General features: G+C 40.1%; 2 protein-coding genes across 6 annotated transcripts in view; both read left to right on the top strand.

Moving 5' to 3' along the window:
• MAP3K1 (mitogen-activated protein kinase kinase kinase 1) overlaps positions 1–14364 on the top strand; it is a 57112-nt gene extending 42748 nt beyond the window's left edge. Inside the window, 11 exon segments of the mRNA XM_042875410.1 lie at positions 882–1172; positions 1607–1728; positions 3206–3297; positions 3537–3732; positions 4056–5331; positions 6323–6475; positions 7393–7555; positions 8570–8701; positions 9681–9823; positions 10274–10405; positions 11755–14364. Of these exon segments, the coding sequence (XP_042731344.1) occupies positions 882–1172; positions 1607–1728; positions 3206–3297; positions 3537–3732; positions 4056–5331; positions 6323–6475; positions 7393–7555; positions 8570–8701; positions 9681–9823; positions 10274–10405; positions 11755–11904 (2850 nt within the window). The 3' untranslated portion in view covers positions 11905–14364.
• Positions 14365–15862: 1498 nt separating this feature from the next.
• The window catches only part of SETD9 (SET domain containing 9), a 16230-nt gene continuing 11402 nt past the window's right edge, over positions 15863–20690 (top strand). For 3 of the 5 annotated variants that reach the window (XM_042875134.1, XM_042875135.1, XM_042875136.1), the window contains exons 1-4: positions 15950–16079; positions 16222–16589; positions 17423–17546; positions 18437–18552. In XM_042875134.1, coding sequence (XP_042731068.1) covers positions 15988–16079; positions 16222–16589; positions 17423–17546; positions 18437–18552 — 700 coding nt within the window. In that variant the 5' untranslated portion in view covers positions 15950–15987. Of the gene's footprint in view, positions 16090–16221; positions 16590–17422; positions 17547–18436; positions 18553–19761; positions 19868–20690 lie in introns of all 5 variants that reach the window. The other 2 variants (XM_042875137.1, XM_042875133.1) reach the window with 2 other exon arrangements.

The following is a 20690-nucleotide window of genomic DNA, read 5'->3' as shown; positions in this document are numbered from 1 at the left end:
CATTATTTGACCATCTTTGTATCTTATCATAAAAACCATAGAACAGTTTGGATTGGAAGAGATCTTAAAGACAATATCACTCCAGCAGCCATGCTGTGGGCAGAGTTGCCACCCACCAGATCAGGCAGCCTAAAGCCCCATCCAACCTAGCCTTTAATGCCTTCAGGGATGGAGGCATCCACAGCTTCTCTGGTCAGCCAGTTCTAGTGCCTCATCATTCAGACTTCATCCCGGGCCTCCTACTGAAGATTCTTGTAACAAAATTCATATTCTTAATTTTAGTCTAGTCATAGAATCACCAAAGTTAGAAAAGACCTGCAAGATCATCCAATCCAGCCACTCACCAATCAGCAATAGTTCTTGTTATGCCATGTCCGTCTACACAGTGTTTTGTACAATTTATTGTGCAAGTGTCATATAAAAACCAAGTTGGCACTTATTGTTACTGAAGTTGGGTTGCAAGAGACAAACAGCCTAAATACTCCTTAGGCTGAAGTTGGATTCAACTGAGTAGGGATCTTGTGCTGAAAAGAAGAATGGGATAACTTGTTGCCTATATTTCTGCTGTCAATTTTTGTCAAAAATAGCTGCACCTAGTTTTCAGCTTTGTTTAAACCATTGTCTAAAACCTGCATTACTGAGTAACTGAAGTATAGTGAATGAAATTATCCACCCCCACTTGGCCTAGCAGAGTTTCTGAAGAGCTGAAGACTCGTTATTTATGACAGTTAATTTATATCATAGATTTTTAAAAATTATTTATTTATTTTAAGATAGTATAACCTCTGGCATATAACTTCTGGCTGACAGATGTCTTAGGGTGGTTTTTCATCAGTTGTGATGTTATTCAACTTGACTCGTGTAAGGTTTCTATTTGGCAGGTCTTTGGAATGGAGTTAGTCGGCTGCTTGTTTTCTCGAAACTGGAATATACGAGAGATGGCACTCAGACGTCTTTCCCATGATGTTAGTGGTGCTCTATTACTGGCTAATGGAGAAAGCACTGGAAATTCTGGAAATGGCAATGGACACAACACAAGTGCTGGAGCTCTGGGAGTAGCGAGTGGGTCATCTCAGGCCACCATCTCAGGAGATGTTGTGGTGGAATCTTGCTGCAGTGTGCTATCCATGGTCTGTGCTGACCCTGTCTACAAAGTGTATGTTGCTGCTTTAGTAAGTAGTTGTTTACTCATTGTATTCTAGTTACTTCGTTTTTTTTTTAAGGGATAGGAGAAGGAGATGTGTAAGGTCAGGAATCCTAATTATTGTTGTTAAGCATTACTCATGACTTGACCATTAATTATCGTCTAAAAGCAGAATGGATAGTCTTTAGCAAGGGTGAATTGGCATGTATCCACTGGCCAAATACAGGGAAATGGTTATTATTAGCAGTAATGGTATGACTGTGTTCTTTTCACTATATTAATTTCCTTTCTTGTCCTTTCCACATGCATTACTACTTTCGACTGCGGATACCTGATTAGCTCCTTATCCTTTTAACATTTCTATAATATTTTTAATGCAATTTATGTGAAGTTATTCACATTAATTAAAAAATTCTATAACTAATCTAATTTATATTTACTGATTTTCCTCATTTCTCTTAGAAAACCTTAAGAGCCATGCTGGTCTATACTCCTTGTCATAGCTTGGCAGAAAAGACTAAGCTACAGCGACTTCTGAAGCCAGTTGTAGAGACAATATTAGTTAAATGTGCAGATGCCAACAGGTATGGCCTCATTAACTTCAAATTTATTTTGGGTTGTTACTGAAATATCTTGAATCTTCATTTGTTGATATTTTGTGTGAAACAATAAGAGCATTTATAAGATGTGGTGAAGTAAAATGTGTGGATAAGTGTAAGTGTGCCATGATATATGGTTTTGTTAGTTTAGTTGCTACAACCAACTTCGGTCTTGAAGGATGTAGGTTTTGAGCGCCTCTGATTATGTATGTCCAGCATTTAGATATCTTAAATGATGCTTTGCTTTCATAAAGACCTTTTCCTTTAAAATTAAGGAAGATACGTTGGGTGAAATCATCAGCCAGGCTTTGTCTTCCTGTCCTGAACTATCCTATATGCTCTGCCAGGCCAAACATTTTTTCAGCTGTAGAGTGAACTGTTTGCAGAACATAATCACCATGATCGCTGTCTCTTTCATTTTAATTTATCATAAGCAGCATTTCTTCTAAAACCAGCTAGCAATGGTCCCTTCCCCTGCCAGCAATTGTCTAATGATAAAACATGTAAAATTTAAGAAAAGAAATTGAACTGTTTCTTTTGCTGCTGGATTTCTGAATTTAGCCTGTGCTTACAAGAGGAGAAGGTCCTAATGTGCACCTGAGTGATTTCTTCTGTAAGAGATTGTTGCCTAAGGTTTCTAAGAACTTGGGAAATAGGAATGTACTGAGAAACAAGGAAGCTGCTTCCTATCTGTTTTATTTATTTGTTGGTGATATATATGAAGTTTCTGGGAATGTCCTTGTAATTACAACACAACTCTTTGTAGTTTGCAGATACACTATTGTATATAGGTTACTCCAAAACTAATGCCTCCTGTTTATTTCCATGGAAACTACAACAGATAAAAAGAGCATAATAGCTGCATTTCACAGAGCAAATTCTTAGCAACAAAATATTATTTTTCAGTATAGTTATCACCATTAACTGTGCATTTTTGCCAGTGATGAACAAATGCCTGCAGGGTGTATTTGTAAAAATCTGTACCAACAGAGGTGACCTGCTGTCTCCACTGCTGATGCACACCCCCCAACCACCTCACTATGCTCACATTCATTGATCTCCATTAAGTAAGCATCAGTGAATGTCAATGGATACTTTTTTTTCCCCACATGGAAGAACTCAGTGACACCTTTGCTTCATATGCACTTCCATGTCAGACACCATTTTGTCAGACTGCCCCTGTGTTGCCATCTGTCACACAGCAACAACATATAACAGGATATTGGTGGGAAAGTTCAGCCTCTACTGCTGTACCACCAACATCTGCCTCTGACATCATGGACCAACATAATGAATTAAGAGGCATTATTTTCGGAGCAGCCATTGTACAAATGAATTGGAATAAAGTGAAGGGAAGTCGATATCCAAATACAATTTCCAGCTAATGATTATTGAAATGTTATAAAGTTTTTTCTAAAAACCACCAGCTAAAGGAGTTACTTCTGGTTTGAATTTCTTGTAGTCGAACAAGTCAACTTTCAGTCTCAACGCTATTGGAGATGTGTAAAGGCCAAGCAGGAGAGTTGGCAGTTGGGAGAGAAATACTTAAATCAGGTAATAATAGTTCTTCATATATAAATGGGTTATCATTCCAAGCAAATATACTGATTTTATTTTTTTTTTTTTATTAAGTACAGAATTTATCCAAAACATAAGACAAAATGTTTTTCTTTGGAGTTTGGGGCTGGGGTTATTTTGGGCACAGATATAATTCCATGTAAAACTGTTTTGATTGTTATGGAATTTGAACTATGAATATATCTAATCCTTATTTTTATCACCTTTTTTTTTAGGGTCCATTGGTATTGGTCCACTGGATGTTGATTATGTCTTAAATTGTATTCTTGCAACTGAAGTTGAACCTAGCAACTGGCAAGCGCTACTGGGGAGACTTTGTCTTATAGACAGACTTCTGTTGGAATTTCCTGGTGAATTTTATCCTCACATTGTCTGTGGAGATGTTTTACAGGCTGATACCATAGTAGGCAGGTACTTGCTTACACTGTTTAATTAATGCTCTATGTGGTTGATGGTGTCATTGGTGATCTCTTCAAAAAATTGTGGGATGATGAATTCCTGTAAACAAATATTTGCATGTAAACGTACACCTACTTTAGAGTAACTGGTTGCCATTTTCTGTTTCTGACCTATCAAACAATTCTGAAACAGCAGTGCAAGCAATAAGTCCTTTTGCTACTGCAGAACTAACAGCTAAATACATGGTCTTGAAACGGCTTTCTTAGCACAGGCTAACCAGAGCATATCACTTCATAAAACAGATTTTTTAAAAATGTATTTATTTTTAATTACAGGTATAAGAAACTTCTCTCCCTTCTAAATTTCGCCTTGCTGTCAATTGACAATTCCCACTCAATGGTCGGTAAACTATCACGGAGAGTATTTTTGAGTTCAGCAAGAATGGTGGCAAGAGTGCCTCACGTGTTTGTAAAGCTGTTAGAAATGCTGAGTGTGACAAGCTCAACTCATTACACAAGGATGCGTCGACGTCTGATGGCAATAGCAGATGAAATGGAAGTTGCAGAAGCCATCCAGCTAGGCATGGAAGAAATACAATCTGGGGAATGTCGACATGAAGACTTTCTGCAGCTACCTGTACCAGATAATTCTCCAGAAGCTACAGAAAATAATACTCCTAACAATACTGTCCAGTTATCAGGGAAAAGTGGGAAAGGCTTAAGTGACAAAAAACTGAGTGCCAGTCCAGAGGACATTTCTGAGACACTGGCTGGCCTAGCTGTGGGACTTCCTGTTTCATCAGTAACCACTGAGCAACCAAAGCCAGCTGTTCAAACAAAAGGAAAACCCTACAGTCAATGTTTGAACTCTTCTCCCTCATCCAGTCATTCCCAGTCACTATTCCCAACTCTTCTCTCTCCTTCAAACCCATCTGTACCAGCTGGCACTGTAACAGATGTCTCTAAACTCAGACCTCAGGGATTCATTCCCTGCAAAATCTCCTCACCTTCTCCTCAAACACAACGGAAGCTTTCCCTCCAGTTTCAGAGAAGCTGCTCTGAAAATAAAGAACCAGATAAGCTTTCTCCAATTTTTACCCAAGCCAGGCCATTGCCATCTAGTCACATACACAGGCCAAAGCCATCACGACCCACTCCAAATGATATGAACAAGCAGGGAGAAACTTCAAAGAACAGTATGACTCTTGACCTGAATGATACTTCTCAGTGTGATGGCAATGGTAGTAACAGTAGTGCAGTTATACCAAGTGAAGAGACAGTGTTCACACCAGTAGATGAGAAATGTCGGTTGGATGTGAGTGCAGAGCTCAACTCTAGTATTGAGGACCTACTTGAGGCCTCCATGCCAACAAGCGATGGCACAGTTACATTCAAGTCCGAAGTTGCAGTTCTTTCTCCTGAGAGGGCAGAAAATGATGATACTTACAAAGATGATGTAAATCATAATCAAAAATGCAAGGAAAAGATGGAAGCTGAAGAAGAGGAAGCTTTAGCTATTGCTATGGCAATGTCAGCATCTCAGGATGCCCTGCCGATAATTCCCCAACTACAGGTCGAAAATGGTGAAGATATCATAATTATTCAGCAGGATGTAAGTATGCACATGGGAATTCAGAATAAACATCTGAATTGAAGTTGCATAGTTTAAGGTGGTGCTGGTGTGTTTTCAGAGTTGTACAAACATGAATTGCCTCAGTGTTCTCTCCTATAAGTTGGAATATAAACAGTCTACAAGTTGAGGGTGCTGCAGAATCCTTCCATGGTTATTAACGAGTTTAGAGAAGGTGTTTGGAAAGGAGATATGTAACTCTCCTTAAAATAGCAAAGAAGAAAGTGTAAAGGGGGGGAAGCAGAAAATGAGAGTGAAGTTTTTAGGAATTAAACTGTACTGGGTTTTGGTGTTGATTTATTTTAAAAGCCATCACATGGTATCAAATTAGTTTCTGAAAGAATAAGCAGAGTAGGAAGAGATCTTCCTTTCAGTACGTATTGAGAGGAAAGCTGCAAGATACCTAAGGTACTGCTAAAACCCAAAAGGCCATTGTTTGTACGCATGCAAAAGCACAAGAAATAAGAATAGAGAAAGAAGTTATATGGAAGCTCTCAAAATGGTCAAGTATTTTGACTTGAAGGAAGTAAGATGCTGTGAGGCTACATGCCTAGGAAAGGCAGCAGAATTGGTAGTGTTGCTGGAATGAACGAAATAGTTGTTTTTTGTGATTGGTTGCGTAAGACAACAACAGGTGAAGCAGAAGTAAATTAAATGGAAAGTGTAATTTTGCTTATGTTAGGTTTTTAGAAATGAGATAAGGAATAGAAAAGTCTTGGTCCTATTCATGTTTTTATATCTTGCTTTTCACTTTCAGTTAGTAATGCAGAAGGGCAGCTATGCTGTAACATACAGTAGAAATGTGTGGGTTGTGGAAGGATGTGTTCATCCAAAGTATGTATAATACTGCAATATACGTAACTGTAAGGGAGAGGAGAGGCTTATAAATTTGAGTATTTAATAGTCTTCAAGAACATAAACATTGTAGATGCATGCTAATAAACAAGTAAATGATTTGGAATGTAACTTGCAGACACCAGAAACTCTGCCTGGACATACCAAAGCAAAGCATCATTACAGGGAAGATGCAGAATGGCTTAAAGGTCAGCAAATTGGTCTTGGAGCTTTCTCTTCCTGTTACCAAGCTCAAGATGTAGGAACAGGGACATTAATGGCTGTAAAACAGGTAAATACTTCACATTCTTGAACATATTCTGCTTCAGTGTTTCTGTGGGATATTATAGAACCATGGAATCACAAGATTGGAAAGGATCTACAAGAGTCCAACTCTCCTCCCATTACCATTGCTACCATAAGCTACTAAACTGTATCGTGTAGCTCCTCATCCAGACACCTTTGAACACTGTGAGGGACGGCGACTCCACCACCTCCCTGAGCAGCCATTCCAGTGCCTGACCACTCTCTGAGAGAAAAAGTTCTTCCTTATGTCTAAGCTAAATCTCCTTTGGCACAACTTGCGGCCGTTTCCCTGGGTCCTGTTTGTTGCCTGGGAAAAGAGGCCAAACTCCTCTCCATCACAACCTCCCTTCAGGAGGTTGTAGAGTGCAATGAGCAACGAGGTCTCCCCTGAGCCTCCTCTTCTCCAGACTAAACAATCCCAGCTCTCTTGATATAATATTCACCTTATATATTTTAAATCCTTGTCCTCTCACAAACTGCTCGTGTCTTCTGCTGTCATTTGTCACCTAACACATAATACAAATTCTATGCATGGTATTAACATAATATTTTCATTTTATTATTGTTATTCTTATTTTAAGAAATACAGTACTTTCTAATACACATTTTGCAATATGTAGCTTAGTTTAAGCAGGAAAGTGAAGAGGGAAATTTCTCCACTGCAGGGATTCTGCTGGTAAGATCAGAAGATTGGTCTTACTTCTCTATGGCTGTCTCACATGGAGATTTATTCTCAGCTGAAGGGACTTGAAATTCTTTAAAAGAACACTTGCAGCTTTTGGACAGTGAGCAGAGATGGAAAGACATCCGCTCTCATTGCTTTACCAGTGGGCAGGAGGACGGGGCACAAATACTGAACTGGCAGTTATATAAGATAAATCTTAATGTCGTATTTCAAAACAGGTGACATATGTCAGGAACACATCATCTGAGCAAGAAGAGGTAGTGGAAGCACTCAGGGAGGAGATACGGATGATGAGTCATCTAAACCATCCTAATATTATTCGCATGTTGGGTGCTACATGTGAGAAGAGCAACTATAACCTCTTTATTGAATGGATGGCAGGTAAAAAGCTACATGTGAAAAAATAATGAAAGTATGGATTGGCTTGAAACTAAATACTTTCATACTGCAAAATATTCCATGGATTGCATTAGTTTGCAAAACTATGTTTTCATTACTGATTTAAAGATTTGTGCTGATTGAAAAGGAAAGTTTGTATAATACAGATTAAGCAGTATTCTTACCGGGAATCTTTTTTTTTAAATTGGGAATTTTCTGTGACTAACTTGCAGTTGAGAGCCCCTAAGAAATGTTATTACATTTTCCTTTATTTAAAATTGTGTGAGGAAAATGCAAAGGCTTTTGCGAACCTACAGTAAATTTCTGATGGTAGGCAGCAAATAAATATGCTTCAGAAAAAAACATTCAAATGTTAAATCTGTTAAGTGTTAATTTAGTAGTATTTTGTTCTTGCTATTGTATATAGAACGGAAAAAGTTTTATATCTTTTTTTTTTTTTTTTGAGAAGGAGCTTTATGTTATGACTTGAATTAAATTGTTACAGTCTGGTTATCAAGAATACATTTGGTGTGTTACACATGCTTCTCTCTCATGAAAGAAAGCATTGCTCCTTAACTTACTTTCTTTCACATAAACCACTTAGCAGTACCAGAGTGCTAACAAGCAAAAGTCAAGTATGTGTTATTTTCTGCACTGCTGATTGTAAATTTTCTTTCCTGCGATAATATTACTTCGGTAATGAGTTGTCAGGAGCTGTCTTTACATCACTCAATGCTGAGTTATTTTACATTACTTGGAAGGGCACAGTGGAAAATCCAAATCCTTGATGATCTATATGCCAGTACTTGATAATTAAAGAATTGGTACATTTCTTAAGAATAAAATTCTTTTTTCAGGAAGTGTAAAAACCTCTATCATAATAGAATGTACAGTTTCAGGCAGAAAGTAATTAAGTCGTCAATCATGTTTCTTTTACCTAGAGAGCTCAAATTTTAGGAAGCAGTACCACATTCTTATATCCCGAAATAGAAGTGTTGGTATATTCTGTTCTTCTAGGGGGATCAGTTGCTCATTTGTTGAGTAAATATGGAGCCTTCAAAGAATCGGTTATTATTAATTACACAGAACAACTGTTACGTGGCCTTTCTTACCTCCATGAGAATCAGATAATTCACAGAGATGTCAAAGGTAAGATTTACTTAAAACTTTTTTTAAAGCATACTGTTTTGAAAGCAGCTTCTCAAGCAAGTCTCTTGCTTGAGACCTGTTGTTCCTCTTGGATGCCATCTCAAGAGTTGTATCTCTGTTGGGTTTGTCTGATCGTATTTAAAAACTGTAACAGAAATTAATCAGAACATTCACAGCATTCCTAGGGATGCTGGCTATTTGTGCCAATTATTTGGAAGAAATCAGCTTTCTGGATGTTTGTTCAAATAAAATATAAAGTTGTCATATAGCTTTAGAGATCAGTTAGTTAAATTAATGCAAATATTTACATTACAGTCTGTGAACAAGCCAGAAGAAGTCAGGTTTCAATGTATAAAAACATTCTGGGATCTCTTTCGTCATCCTAATTGAACATAAACATAGTTGTGCTGTTTGAACACAACTTGGAATTTATTGGAAAATCTCAGTTCTATTAAAATTCTGCCTTTCATGTTGCTATAGTTGTCCACAAACAAGAAACAGATCCAGATAGGTAGCAACATAACAATGGTAAACACTCTTGCCTTTTAATATTCTTCCTAGAAACAGGAAAACTTTTATTTGCTGTCTAGTTCTCTTTAAGACATCTCCAATCTAGCTAAGGATGAAATAAGTTTAAATTTCAACAGATAGCTGCAGACAGTGAAAACTTCCAGAGTTCTAAGTTGACATTTTCTTTTGTTGCTTGTGCTCCAGACATTGTTGCAGAATTCTGTGTTTGCCCTACTTTGAAAGTCTGACTGCTTTTCAGAATCTCATCTGGCCTCAAGCTGTGTTCAGCAGTTTTGTGCATAACAAAAAAGTGACAGTATTGCATTTACCCTTGACTGTAAGATTTCCTTGGTTCTGAGGGTGAGGAACATCTGCCTATCTGTAGTCTTGAAATTGGAAAATTGCCTGTGCATGCCTTTGCCTCCTAACAGAAAACCAACTAGCAGTGTTTTTATTATGCTGTTGACAGGTGCCAATTTGCTAATTGACAGCACAGGTCATAGATTAAGAATTGCTGATTTTGGAGCTGCAGCCAGGTTGGCATCAAAAGGAACTGGTGCTGGGGAGTTCCAGGGACAGTTGTTGGGAACTATTGCATTTATGGCCCCAGAGGTAAGAAATCAGTTTTGCAAATTACTTCAAAAAGCTGTTTGAATTCTGTTAGCTGATTCATACAGCCAAGTACATAGAAACTGCTATAAATGCTTCTAGTTAATTTTAAATATACTAGTTCTAAAGAGTAGGAGTGATTTCAACATAGCAATAGTGATTTCTCCTTCTTATCAAAATCGTTGGAAGTGGTTTGTTGAAAGATATTTCATGATTATTGTTAAGAAAGCACAAATGACCATTTGGTCAAAAGACTGCAAGATTGTTTGATTGGTCCTTCAATCAGGCACTATATTTTTGGCTCTCTGTGTAAGTTTAGTGGCATTTACTGAACACTCTGTTAAAATAAAATGTTGATCAGAATGCATTTGGTTGCTTTTATTTATTTATTTATTTTTCTTGAACTTCGGAGACTTTGCAGTAGATAAACCGGGCTATGATTTCTCTGTGCAGGTTCTGAGAGGTCAGCAGTATGGTAGGAGCTGTGATGTGTGGAGCGTTGGCTGTGTTGTTATAGAAATGGCTTGTGCTAAACCGCCCTGGAACGCAGAGAAACACTCCAATCATCTTGCTCTGATCTTTAAGGTAAGGTTCTTTGTTGCTACAGTGGGCTGAACAATTTGTGTAAAAGCAATACTAGTATCATCATACTAATCATTTTGATTAATGACTTTTCTTCCTGAGCCATCTACAATAGTATGTAGAAAAAGCTTTATTCTAATACAACTAATGCAACAGGCAAAGAAAAAATACACATATAGGAGTAGAGTTAATCAAATCTTCCTAGAGTCAAGTGTTTGAACTGTTTCTTACGATCCTACAAAATATGGAAGCAAAATAAGTGTTTCTACTATATAACATTTGTGTTTGTATTCATATTTCATAGGGGGGAAACATCCTTCAGAAAAATGTGGTGTTCCATGACCAGGTTTTGCTGAAAGTTGCCTACCATTATGCCATTCTATAAAAAAATATTGTCCCTCCCTTTTCTAGTCTATCCACATTTCTTAGTAAAACCAATTAGATATAAAGAATCATAGAATGGCCTGGGTTGAAAAGGACCAAAACAATCATCTAGTTTCAACCCCCCTGCTATGTGCAGGTTTGCCAACTAAGAAACCAGGCTGCCCAGAGCCAAATAGACATATGTAGACATATACATACATTTGAATATATCATTAGTTAAAAATCTAGTTCAGCTCCAGGCATGAGTGAAGAAAATACTGACACAGGTAAAGAAAGTGATCAGCATCTCCACTGGAATCAGTAAAGAAAGTGTTTTCATGAAGCAGAACTAGTATGGTAGTATTCAAATAAGAGAGATAATCATCTTAACGAGTTGATGTCTGTGAATCTGATGGTGACACTCAAGTGTTCTCCATCATATTTCTCAGTCTGATCTAGAGAAGGTAAAAATCAATACGATAGGGAGCAACTTGCTTCCATCTCAGAAAGATTTAACTGATATTACATAATATGTTAAGCTAGTTATGTTCTCTTTGTCCTTACTGCATTTCTGCTACCATCCTGAAGGACAGTCTGTCTCCATGCTGGCTTCTGCTATGCCAGTTAACACCAATGGCAAGAAGTAGACTTCAGAATACCCACACCCCTGGCCTGAGAGCCACTTCTTATGTACTGCCCTGCAATTGGTTGCTGCAGAATATTGCTAGAAGAAAAATGAGAGAAGAGTACAAGGAGAGAGGCAGTCTGTGACAAGCACATGTTGTTGGGGAAAGAGTCATAAAAGGAACTTGAGACCCATTTTATAGAGAGGCAGAAATTAATGTAACCCTATAAACTGCAGTGGGAACTGTGCTGAGCGGATAAAAGCGTGTAGCATAACAGCTGAAAATGATCAGCTTTTTACTGTTTGGGGAAGAGGTGGGGCTCGGAAGAGTCACTGACTTGTAAGACGTTTTCTCTCTGTTCAGATTGCTAGTGCAACCACTGCTCCATCAATCCCTTCGCACCTGTCTCCTGGCTTGAGGGATGTGACTCTTCGGTGTTTAGAACTTCAACCTCAGGACAGACCCCCATCGCGGGAGCTGCTGAAACACCCAGTCTTCCGTACTACATGGTAGCTACTTACGTGTAAGGCGGACACACCGAAGATGCTACTGTATATAGAATAACTGTCTTGCAGTGCAGCTAAGCACAGCAACTTGTATTGTTCTGCTGGCCTTGATGACAGATACATCCCGGACTTAAGGCCAGTGGAGGACCCTACCTAAGTATGTGATTGACAAATGGAGATCTTTACCTAAACTCAGTATGCAACATTTCACAACTTTGCAGAGATTTGTAAACTGTGCCTTTTCAAACACGTGGCTCTGTGTCAATGTAAAAGCATTTTTCTTTAAGTCTGCATGATTATTTAGCAACTTAAGTGATTTTTATTTTATTTGGAGCACTTTTTCAGCAATATTAGCAGCTGAGGGGCTCAGGATCTATTTTAATATAACAATCACTGTTCCGCTTCACATCATGTAGACATAAGCAGAGGATTCTGCAACTAGGAAGTTCTGTATCTGTCTCTTTGACTATACAAATCTCTGTGTAAAAATCAAAATGTTGATGGATACTTTAAAAAACAAAAAAAGCCTTCCTTAAAGTAAGAGCAGGCAGTTGTTGTTCACTGTGCATTTACTGCTGGCTGTGTAATTTCTTTTGAAATTAAAGTTTTCTGTTTTCATTGTATTTTTAACTTTCAGGTAATGGGGATATTTTAAAATAGTCTTTAGAAAGATGCAAACTGTCACTGAACATCTTGCTGACACAAGTTTTAAAACCAGATTTGCTGGAAATCTGAAATGCCATCCTCAAGTCAGTGTTTAAGGCTCTGACGGTATAGCTCATTAAAAAATAATAAAGATTGTTCTGCGTGAAACAGTTTAGATTCTGAATCATGTGAAAAGTCGTTGAGCCTTCTTTTCATGTGGCAAATTATGCAGAAGTTATGTCAAAGGTGCCAGACTCAGTTTCCACTGAGGTTTGCAGATGTTCTGTACTTCGGTGGGAGCAGGCGCCAGCTATCACTAGATCTCATTCTTTCTGTAACAACCTTGAGGTCAAGTTCTTCAATGATAACAAGTTTTACCTGCTGTTTTCCTTCTGCCATACATCATCTATTTACTGTAGCTGTTAGTGATAATTTTATTTCAAAATGTTGGAAAAAAAATATTACCCTAAGAAAGGTATTTATTTTATCAAGAAATGATCTTGGACTTGAAAAGCAAGATAAAGTAAAATGTGAAGTAAAGCTTCACCTGTAGTGCAAAACTTGTGTTTTTAGCAGGTGTGTTTTTAAAACAGATTTTTAAAACTATTTTTAAGGCAGGTTTTTAGATTCTGATGCATGTAATTCTGAAGGAAAATGGCAGCTTTTCTTTTGCTTTTTTATGATGGGGATCTTTTTAAATCGAATATTGATTGTGTTTAATTCTTTAAAAATACTGTTCGTGTTTTAACTCTTCAGAAGCCAGTTAAGTTGTTGGACTGAAACAGAATTGGTTATTTTTCAAAGACTCAGGATAAACTAAATAAGCTACAGTACATTTAAAAATGTACGATACAAATTGGAAGTGAAACATCTTAAAGATAAGTTTACAGGAATGATAGTGCTCATCCTAAATAGTAAAAAAAGAAAGCAGTGTCATTAGTTGTGATTGTGTTCCTTTTGGAAATTTTACATTCCTTTGTTTTGGAAGATTGGCAGACTTTGAAGAGTTAAAAAAAATAATACCGAAATGTGAAGTTTGGTAGCTCTAACTGTTTTGTACTTGACTTTTTTTTTTTTTTTTGACCACTTTAGAATTTCTCATTCTAATAAGATTGTTTCCAAGTCTTTCTTATGTGCAAGCTTTAAAGGATGCACTCTTGCCAATTCATGTACTGGAAGATCAGTTGTCAGATTAATACTGTTTCTGGCAGATCTGTAAACTGTATAAACTGATGAACCTCAGCTAATCAGTATTACTTTGTAGATCACCATGCCTACCACATTTCAAACTCAAACTGCCTCTAGCTGTCCAAATGCATTTTGTTTGAGTTTGTTTGCGTTTCCCTCAGCTTGCTGGTAACTGTGGTGTTTTTAAAATGCAGATGTGATGTAATATTCTTATTTTCTTTGGATCAAAGCTGGACTGAAAATTGTATTGTGTAATTATTTTTTGTGTTCTTAATGTTATTTGGTACTTAAGTTGTAAATAACGTCTACTGCTGTTTATTCCATTTTCTACTACCTCAGGTGTCCTATAGATTTTCTTCTACCAAAGTTCACTTTCACAATGAAATTATATTTGCTATGTGTCTGATTCCTAAGATTTCCAGGGCTTAAGGGCTAACTTCTATTAGCACCTTACTGTGCAAGCAAATTTTACAGAAATCTCTGGGTTAAGAAATTTGGCTTCATTGTATCCTTTGTTATTTTAAATATATCAAGATATTTTAATTAAAAGTTTTTACCCCATTGAACCAATTTTATATAGTATAATTTGTACCTATTTTGGTGTTCTTGTCTTTATAGTAAATAAAAGTTTTTGAACAAATTTTGTCTTTCGTTGTTTGTAATTTAACCAATTTGAGTTTACCAATATGAATAAAGTGCTTCTGGTCCATCTGTTTATACACACATCTCCTGTACAATGCCTAATATTAAATTAAGCATATGAACGAGTATGGGCTGATATGTATGTATGACAATGCATTACAATGCTAAGGCTTGTTTCAGCTGCCTTTTTTTTCCCCCCAGGTATTTTTAATTTGATCAGTATGATCAGTCTCTCTATTCCTCATCACTTGTGTGGTTTCCAGAAAAACCCGGCAGTCGTCTTCTGTTAAATTATGGATTTTGAAAGCTGGAAAATGCATTAAATGATGTGTCAAGAAAGAAAATATATGACAAAAGTGGAGTAACAGGTAAGTTTTGAGTGTTACACACCCCTTTTCACGGACAGGGAGCGGCAGAGATTGCCTGCTGCCAACAACTTCAGCAGGGAGCTGAAGCAGCATTTACTGCCAGGAAACGTCTTCGTTTGCAAAAGCTGTATTCAGCTCTTCCAGCAGCAAATAGTAGGTTATGCTCGTTGTGGTTTATTTGCTGAGAATAACGCTAGAATTGCTATTTTACAGACGGCTGCAGGTAGGCAGGGCTGTTGAGCACACACGCCTCCCCTTACCGCCTGCTCAGCGGGCAGCATTCCTTGCTGAGCGAATCGACATACTTCCTTTTTAGGAGCCGCAGCATACTGTGTCCATGTATTATTCTCCTATTAAGGCACACGGCTTTGAATTTCAGGGGGCGAGAGGTGTTTTCAGCGTCGTTGCCGAGGAAGCCCAGAAGATGGCAGGGAAGCGCTCAGCACAGACAACGAGGGCGGCTCTCGCAGCGCTTGGGCGCCTCGTTTCAGCCCGCGTAATGCCCTCGCGCGGTTTCTGCGCTCGAAGAGACGTGCAGCGCCAGAAACAGAACTGAAGGCCATGCGGAGTAAAGCAAGAGGTGATGTATTTATGTATGCAAGCTTTTCACATGGGAAGCGGGTTCTGCCTGTCTCTTGCTGGGCCTGGCAGCACCCCGACCTCGGGCGTGGGGGATGCGTGTCCCGGCAGCCTTTCTTCTCTCTGCAGTGCCCAAAAGCAATTTCCAATGCCAGCTCCTCGTCAGCGTTTTCTGGACGGCAGCAGCCCACAGCTACAGCTGCAGGGGGGAAGCAGCATCCGAAGACAGGTCTCGGTGCAGCAGACCCCCACCGAGAGAAGGGAGGCCGAGCCCGCATGCCGCTGCAGGAGGAGGCAGAGGCAGCGCAGCCCCGGAGCGGCAGAGCCCCGCAGGAGCCACCGTGCGCAACCCGGGCACGGAGATCGGTTCCAGAGGAAGGCCTTCGTGCTTTACGAGGCAGGAAAGAGCACGGCGCTGTCTTCTCGTGACTCGCGTTCTCCTGAGGACAGGCCACTAGCGGTGCACTCGGACGTACGCTCCGTCTCCCCGCCCTCCCTTCGCGCACCGCGCCGAGATCTTCCGGCACAAGCACGTCCCGCCCCGCGCCAGGCCGCGCTCAGCGCGCTGACCGTCCCGCATCACCGCCAATAGCAGCTCCGCATGCAAATAACGCCGCGCTGCAGGGCGCCGCCGGCAGAGCGCGGATGTGGGAGGCGTGGGGAGCGGCATGGTGGTGTTGCGCGGCCTGCGGCGGCGTTGGAACGCCTACAAGTACCGCTTCGTGCCCTGGCTGGCCTTCAATGTCCGCCGCCAGCGCAGGTGAGGAGGGGCGGGGTGCGGCCGAGGCGGTGCTGCCCGGGGCCGCCGGTCTGTTTACAGCAGCTGTGCGGACAGCCGTTCTGCGTCCTATTTAAGAAAAGCGCAGTCTCATAAGGTTTTCGTTTTCTTTGTTTCTTTACAGGACGCTTCGGTACGTTCCTGAAAGCTCCCAGGACAAAATAATCCCCGATGAAGACGTCTTAGAAACGCTGCTGAAAGTGTTTACAGCGCTGTTTGTGAACGACTTCGGCAGGCAGGTGCCAGCGCTGTCCCTGCTGCCCGCCGTTAGGCGGAGGTACGCGCAGTTACGGTCCGACGAGCTGCAGCCGGACGCTGGGAGTTCGCGGAGCTGCCAGAGCCGGCAGGCGCTGCTCGGCCCGGAGGAGGTCCTGTTTCGGACGCTGGGGTTCAGCGTCACTCGGGACCGCAGCTCCCTGCTTTCTGCCGGGACCGGAGTCTTCGTTAGCAAGGGCTTTGTGCCGAAAGGGGCGGTTGTGGCCATGTATCCCGGTAATGAGGCTTTCTGGTTGATTGAGTTCACGTCATTTCCAGCCATCTCACCAGAATGCCGAAGTTCTGTACTGACTTCTATTTCACAGGTTTTGTTTCTGTAACAACAGCGCAGGTTGGGATGGGTGAGGGTATTTCCGTGTACGTTTTTGAAGAAAGCAAAGTGTGTCGAGTGGGAGGAAATCTTATTTATAGGAAAATCAAACGGCCTTTCGTTGTTCCAGGTCGTACCGTTGCTGGAGAAGTTGTTCTAGATTCTTTAAACACAAACGGGTGGGAACAGCTTGAGCAGTGTAGGTTAATTCCTTGGGGTTTCTGTTTTGTATGCATGTCTGAAAAAGACGGCTCAGAGGTGTCCTGACAGGTGAGCAGACACGTACCTCATGGAGAGTGAAACCGAAGCTCTCGTTTACTGGAGCTCCGCCATAAGCATCATTACAAACATGCACTCCTCTGCTCCTGCTGCTCATTCCTTGGAACTTTATTTGCTTACATTTCTGAAAATGATCTGTAATTCTGTCATTATCCTCTGAAGCAGGTTGCTTGGCTGTGGTGCTTTATCTGCCACTCACAGATACTGTGCACAGTCCTCCTTCATGCTTTCCCACAGCGCCTTCCCTTTGGATTATCTCCTCTGACGCAGGTCTTTCTTATTGCAGAAAGATGTATCTAAATGCTTGAAGGCTTTGAGTCAATGTCTTAGAGTCTCGGCTGGGAGAATTGATCTCATGCTCCTCTTGAAGTGTCTCTTGAGTTTTTGTACAGAGGAGGCTGGAAGATGTTTGGGTCTGTTCTTATTTTCTTCTGAAATAATCATATCTGTCTTGCAACAGGTACAGTGTACAGAAAGCATGAGCCCATCTTTTTCCAGTCGCTTGGCAATCCATTTATTTTTAGGTGTATAGATGGTATTCTTATTGATGGGAATGATAAAGGACTGTCAAGATCAGTGTACAGGTAAGCACTCAAATAGGGGAATGGTATTCAAAATGGAATTTTGAAAGGTAGTGCAGATAGTGTCCGTTCTCTTGGCGTACCCTAGTTTGAGTTTTATTTGAAATGTTATCCAGTTCTGTGTATCTCTTGAAACAAACAGCATAAGGGTAAGGGCTGCTGCTTGTGATGTTATGTACCTGGGTCCCATCTGTAATGCCAACAAGAAGCATTTTGATGAAAGGGGTCTTAAAGAGGCAGTTTCTTATAATGAAAAGAGTTAATAGAAACAGAACATAGCATTTTTTTTTTTTTTTAATTCTCTTCAATAAAATCTGCTTAGTGGGTGGAGAAAAATAGCTTCTGTATGGACTTGGTAACAACAGAAGGGTGAATCTGGCAACTCCACGTTGGGGCTGCAGATGGACAGCACGTTGAGGGAGCAGCAGCCTTTGGAGTAAGCATGAAGCTGACTGGACTGCTCTATCTTATCTGAAATGCAACTTGTAGAATTCTTGTGGAGCAGTTTTTGTGTTCTCATACAGCATGCAGATAAACTTAGTCACAAGCAAAAAAAGACCTAAAATAAAGGCTGGCTGATATCGGCTTTGAAAACCAAGAACAAATTTGTTGTTGATACTGTAATGAGCCTCCACAACTTTGGAGATCAGCAGTATGTATTGCTGTTCCTGTGATGATGAAGTGTGATGTACATTTCTGGTATGGTGTTTTCACACTTGTTCTGCTGGCATCTGAGAGTCGCTGTGTGCTGGTGGGAGGTATAAATGTACCTTAAAGGTGTGACCAAGGCATTGCTCTCCCTTGCTTCCAGATGGCTGTTTCTACAGGTGGAAGCGCACATTCTGTGGTAAGGAAGGAGTGGTGAAACATGTTAACGCTGTGGGTCCTTTCAGGTCTTGCAGCTGGAGGGATCAGCTTGGCCCCTTTCAGATGAGCGACGTAAGCTGGCTCACAGCTGCTCCACAAAACCCACTGGCGGTGGGACAGTATGTGAACAACTGCTCCTATGGTAAGTTACTGTAAGGGTTGGCTTTGTTTGCGTGGGAATAGATTATTTTGCAGTTGGCGCACAGAATCAGATACTGATGGGTGATGGGGTGCAGAAATGCTGCTTAAGACTCAGGAAATTGTTTAGGAGGTCTTTTGTGAGATCTGGGCATCAGAATCCCTCAGTGCAACAACCCTTCAAACATCCGTGAGCTTTTCTTGCTGACTCCCCTAATGTCTCCATAAGGATAAGCAGAGTGGAAGGCGTGCATCCCAAAATGCAACTCAGTGAGAAAGGGTATCTGGCAAAAAAGTTCTGGACTGAGGCAGTACACAGAGTTACAGATGGAGTTCCTCAGTACCGTTCCATCAGACTGACTGAGAAAACCACACATGAAGTGACATCTTTTGTCACTGTACAGTTTGGCCTAGGATAATATAAGAAATAGATTAAGAAGAACAGCATAAGAAAAGAGTGTACAAGTTCTAATAATAAGTGTTACAGCAGTGGGACGTGAAGAGAGCTTTTATGTTGTTTTTTCTGCCTTGCAGTATGTGTTGGCCCTTACATATTTGGGGGTTTGAAACAACTGACTCATGCAGATGATCAAGGGGTACAGAAAGTTTAATGGCTGCTATCCCTAGTCTGTAAGAGGCTTTCAAAGCTTGCATTATAACTGCTGCCCATGCAACAGAGAGAAGGGTTTCTGGGCTATGAACCACAGACTAACTGGCATGAAGACAAAGCTCTCACATTAACACGTTCTTTCTGTGCCCCGTGTTCGTGTAAGGAAAATTCCCTTTTTGCTGCTGCGCAGGTAGTGATTTTCTCCATGACTGTCTTTGCAACATAATTTGTCAAAATAATCATCATCTCCTAGATACTTTTTTTTGTTGTTTTTTTAGCATTATCAGTAAATATTGTCATAGATATCATCAACATCAACACTGTAAACTGTCCCTGGTGCTGTGTGTGCTTTACCCCCTCACCTCTATGCTTATAGTCAGTCATCCTGTTTATTGTGGTGAGAATAAGGCAACCTTCAATAGCTGGTTGTGTATCTTTTGTGCAAATTCAGAGCAGGACTCCAGATGAGTGTAGTAGCTCTTGTCAGGGGCGTGCTTTTCAGATGTTGTGAAGCATCTGGTATCTTTGCAGTATTTACTTATCTCTTACTCCTATCTAAGACTTACTGAGCATTATAAAATCAATTTTTTCTTTTTTTTCTAGAAAAAGCAGCCAATGTATGTTATCAGGAGTTTGATGTGCCAAGACATTTTCCTGTAGAACTGAAACAGTACCTTCCAAACATCCTCTACAGCCACGAGATAGAGAGGTTAGCAGTGAGTCAAAGAGCTCGTAGATTTGTGTGATAGAAAGCATACTGCATGTGTGAAAAAGGAAAACGTGTTTGAAGGGAATATTAGACCATGAGAAGATGGTAAGGAAGATTTAGCTCTTTGAATAGATGCATTCAAAGTAACTTACAAGGCTGTTCCTTCTGTTCTTTTCTTTCTGTGTGTTCGCGGAAGAGACCAATATAGCTCTGACTGCACTATTTTACAAGCAGTGATCTTACCACTACAGTGGGATTTTCCAGAATCCCATTAAGCTCTACTTATATTTCATTTATGTAACAGAAATGAGGCTTTTCAGTATATGTTTCAAGTTTAGTTAGTAACTTGCAACCAGTCAAAGCTCTTCTAAGGCTGCTGAGACTTGAGCTTCTCACTCCTGTTCTCCAGGTCTTCTGCTTATGGAACAGCTGAGGAATCTAAAAGGAATTTGTAGTGAGACAAATTAAATGCTGTGCAGCATAAAGGCATATGCCTTCTGGTTATATTATGCAATTAAGGCATTCTTGTTATAAACTGAAATCCCATCGCTTTTGGAACTTAAAATATTTTGAAAGCTTTGACAGATTTTTGGTTGGAGCTGTGAGGAAAAAGTGACAATTAGATATGGAGCTCTGTGGAAGAAAGTGTCCTATACAATGACACAGTCAAGAATATCTTTCAAGCTGTGAAGAATTGAGTCGTAATGTTGGTTCTGAATTTGAACACTAAAGAATTTGCCCTTTTTGGTCCAGTTGCTCCTATGGGAACCACAGTTCTCTTTATCAAAAGATTGTGTAAGGACTTCGTAGGCATTTCAGCCGT

This window comes from Lagopus leucura, unplaced genomic scaffold, assembly GCF_019238085.1.
Source record: "Lagopus leucura isolate 7727_CA_CO unplaced genomic scaffold, USGS_WTPT01 Super-Scaffold_100014, whole genome shotgun sequence".
NCBI classification, from domain to species: domain Eukaryota; kingdom Metazoa; phylum Chordata; class Aves; order Galliformes; family Phasianidae; genus Lagopus; species Lagopus leucura.
Note: the sequence above shows the minus strand (reverse complement) of the source record. Positions and strands in the feature narration are given on the sequence as shown.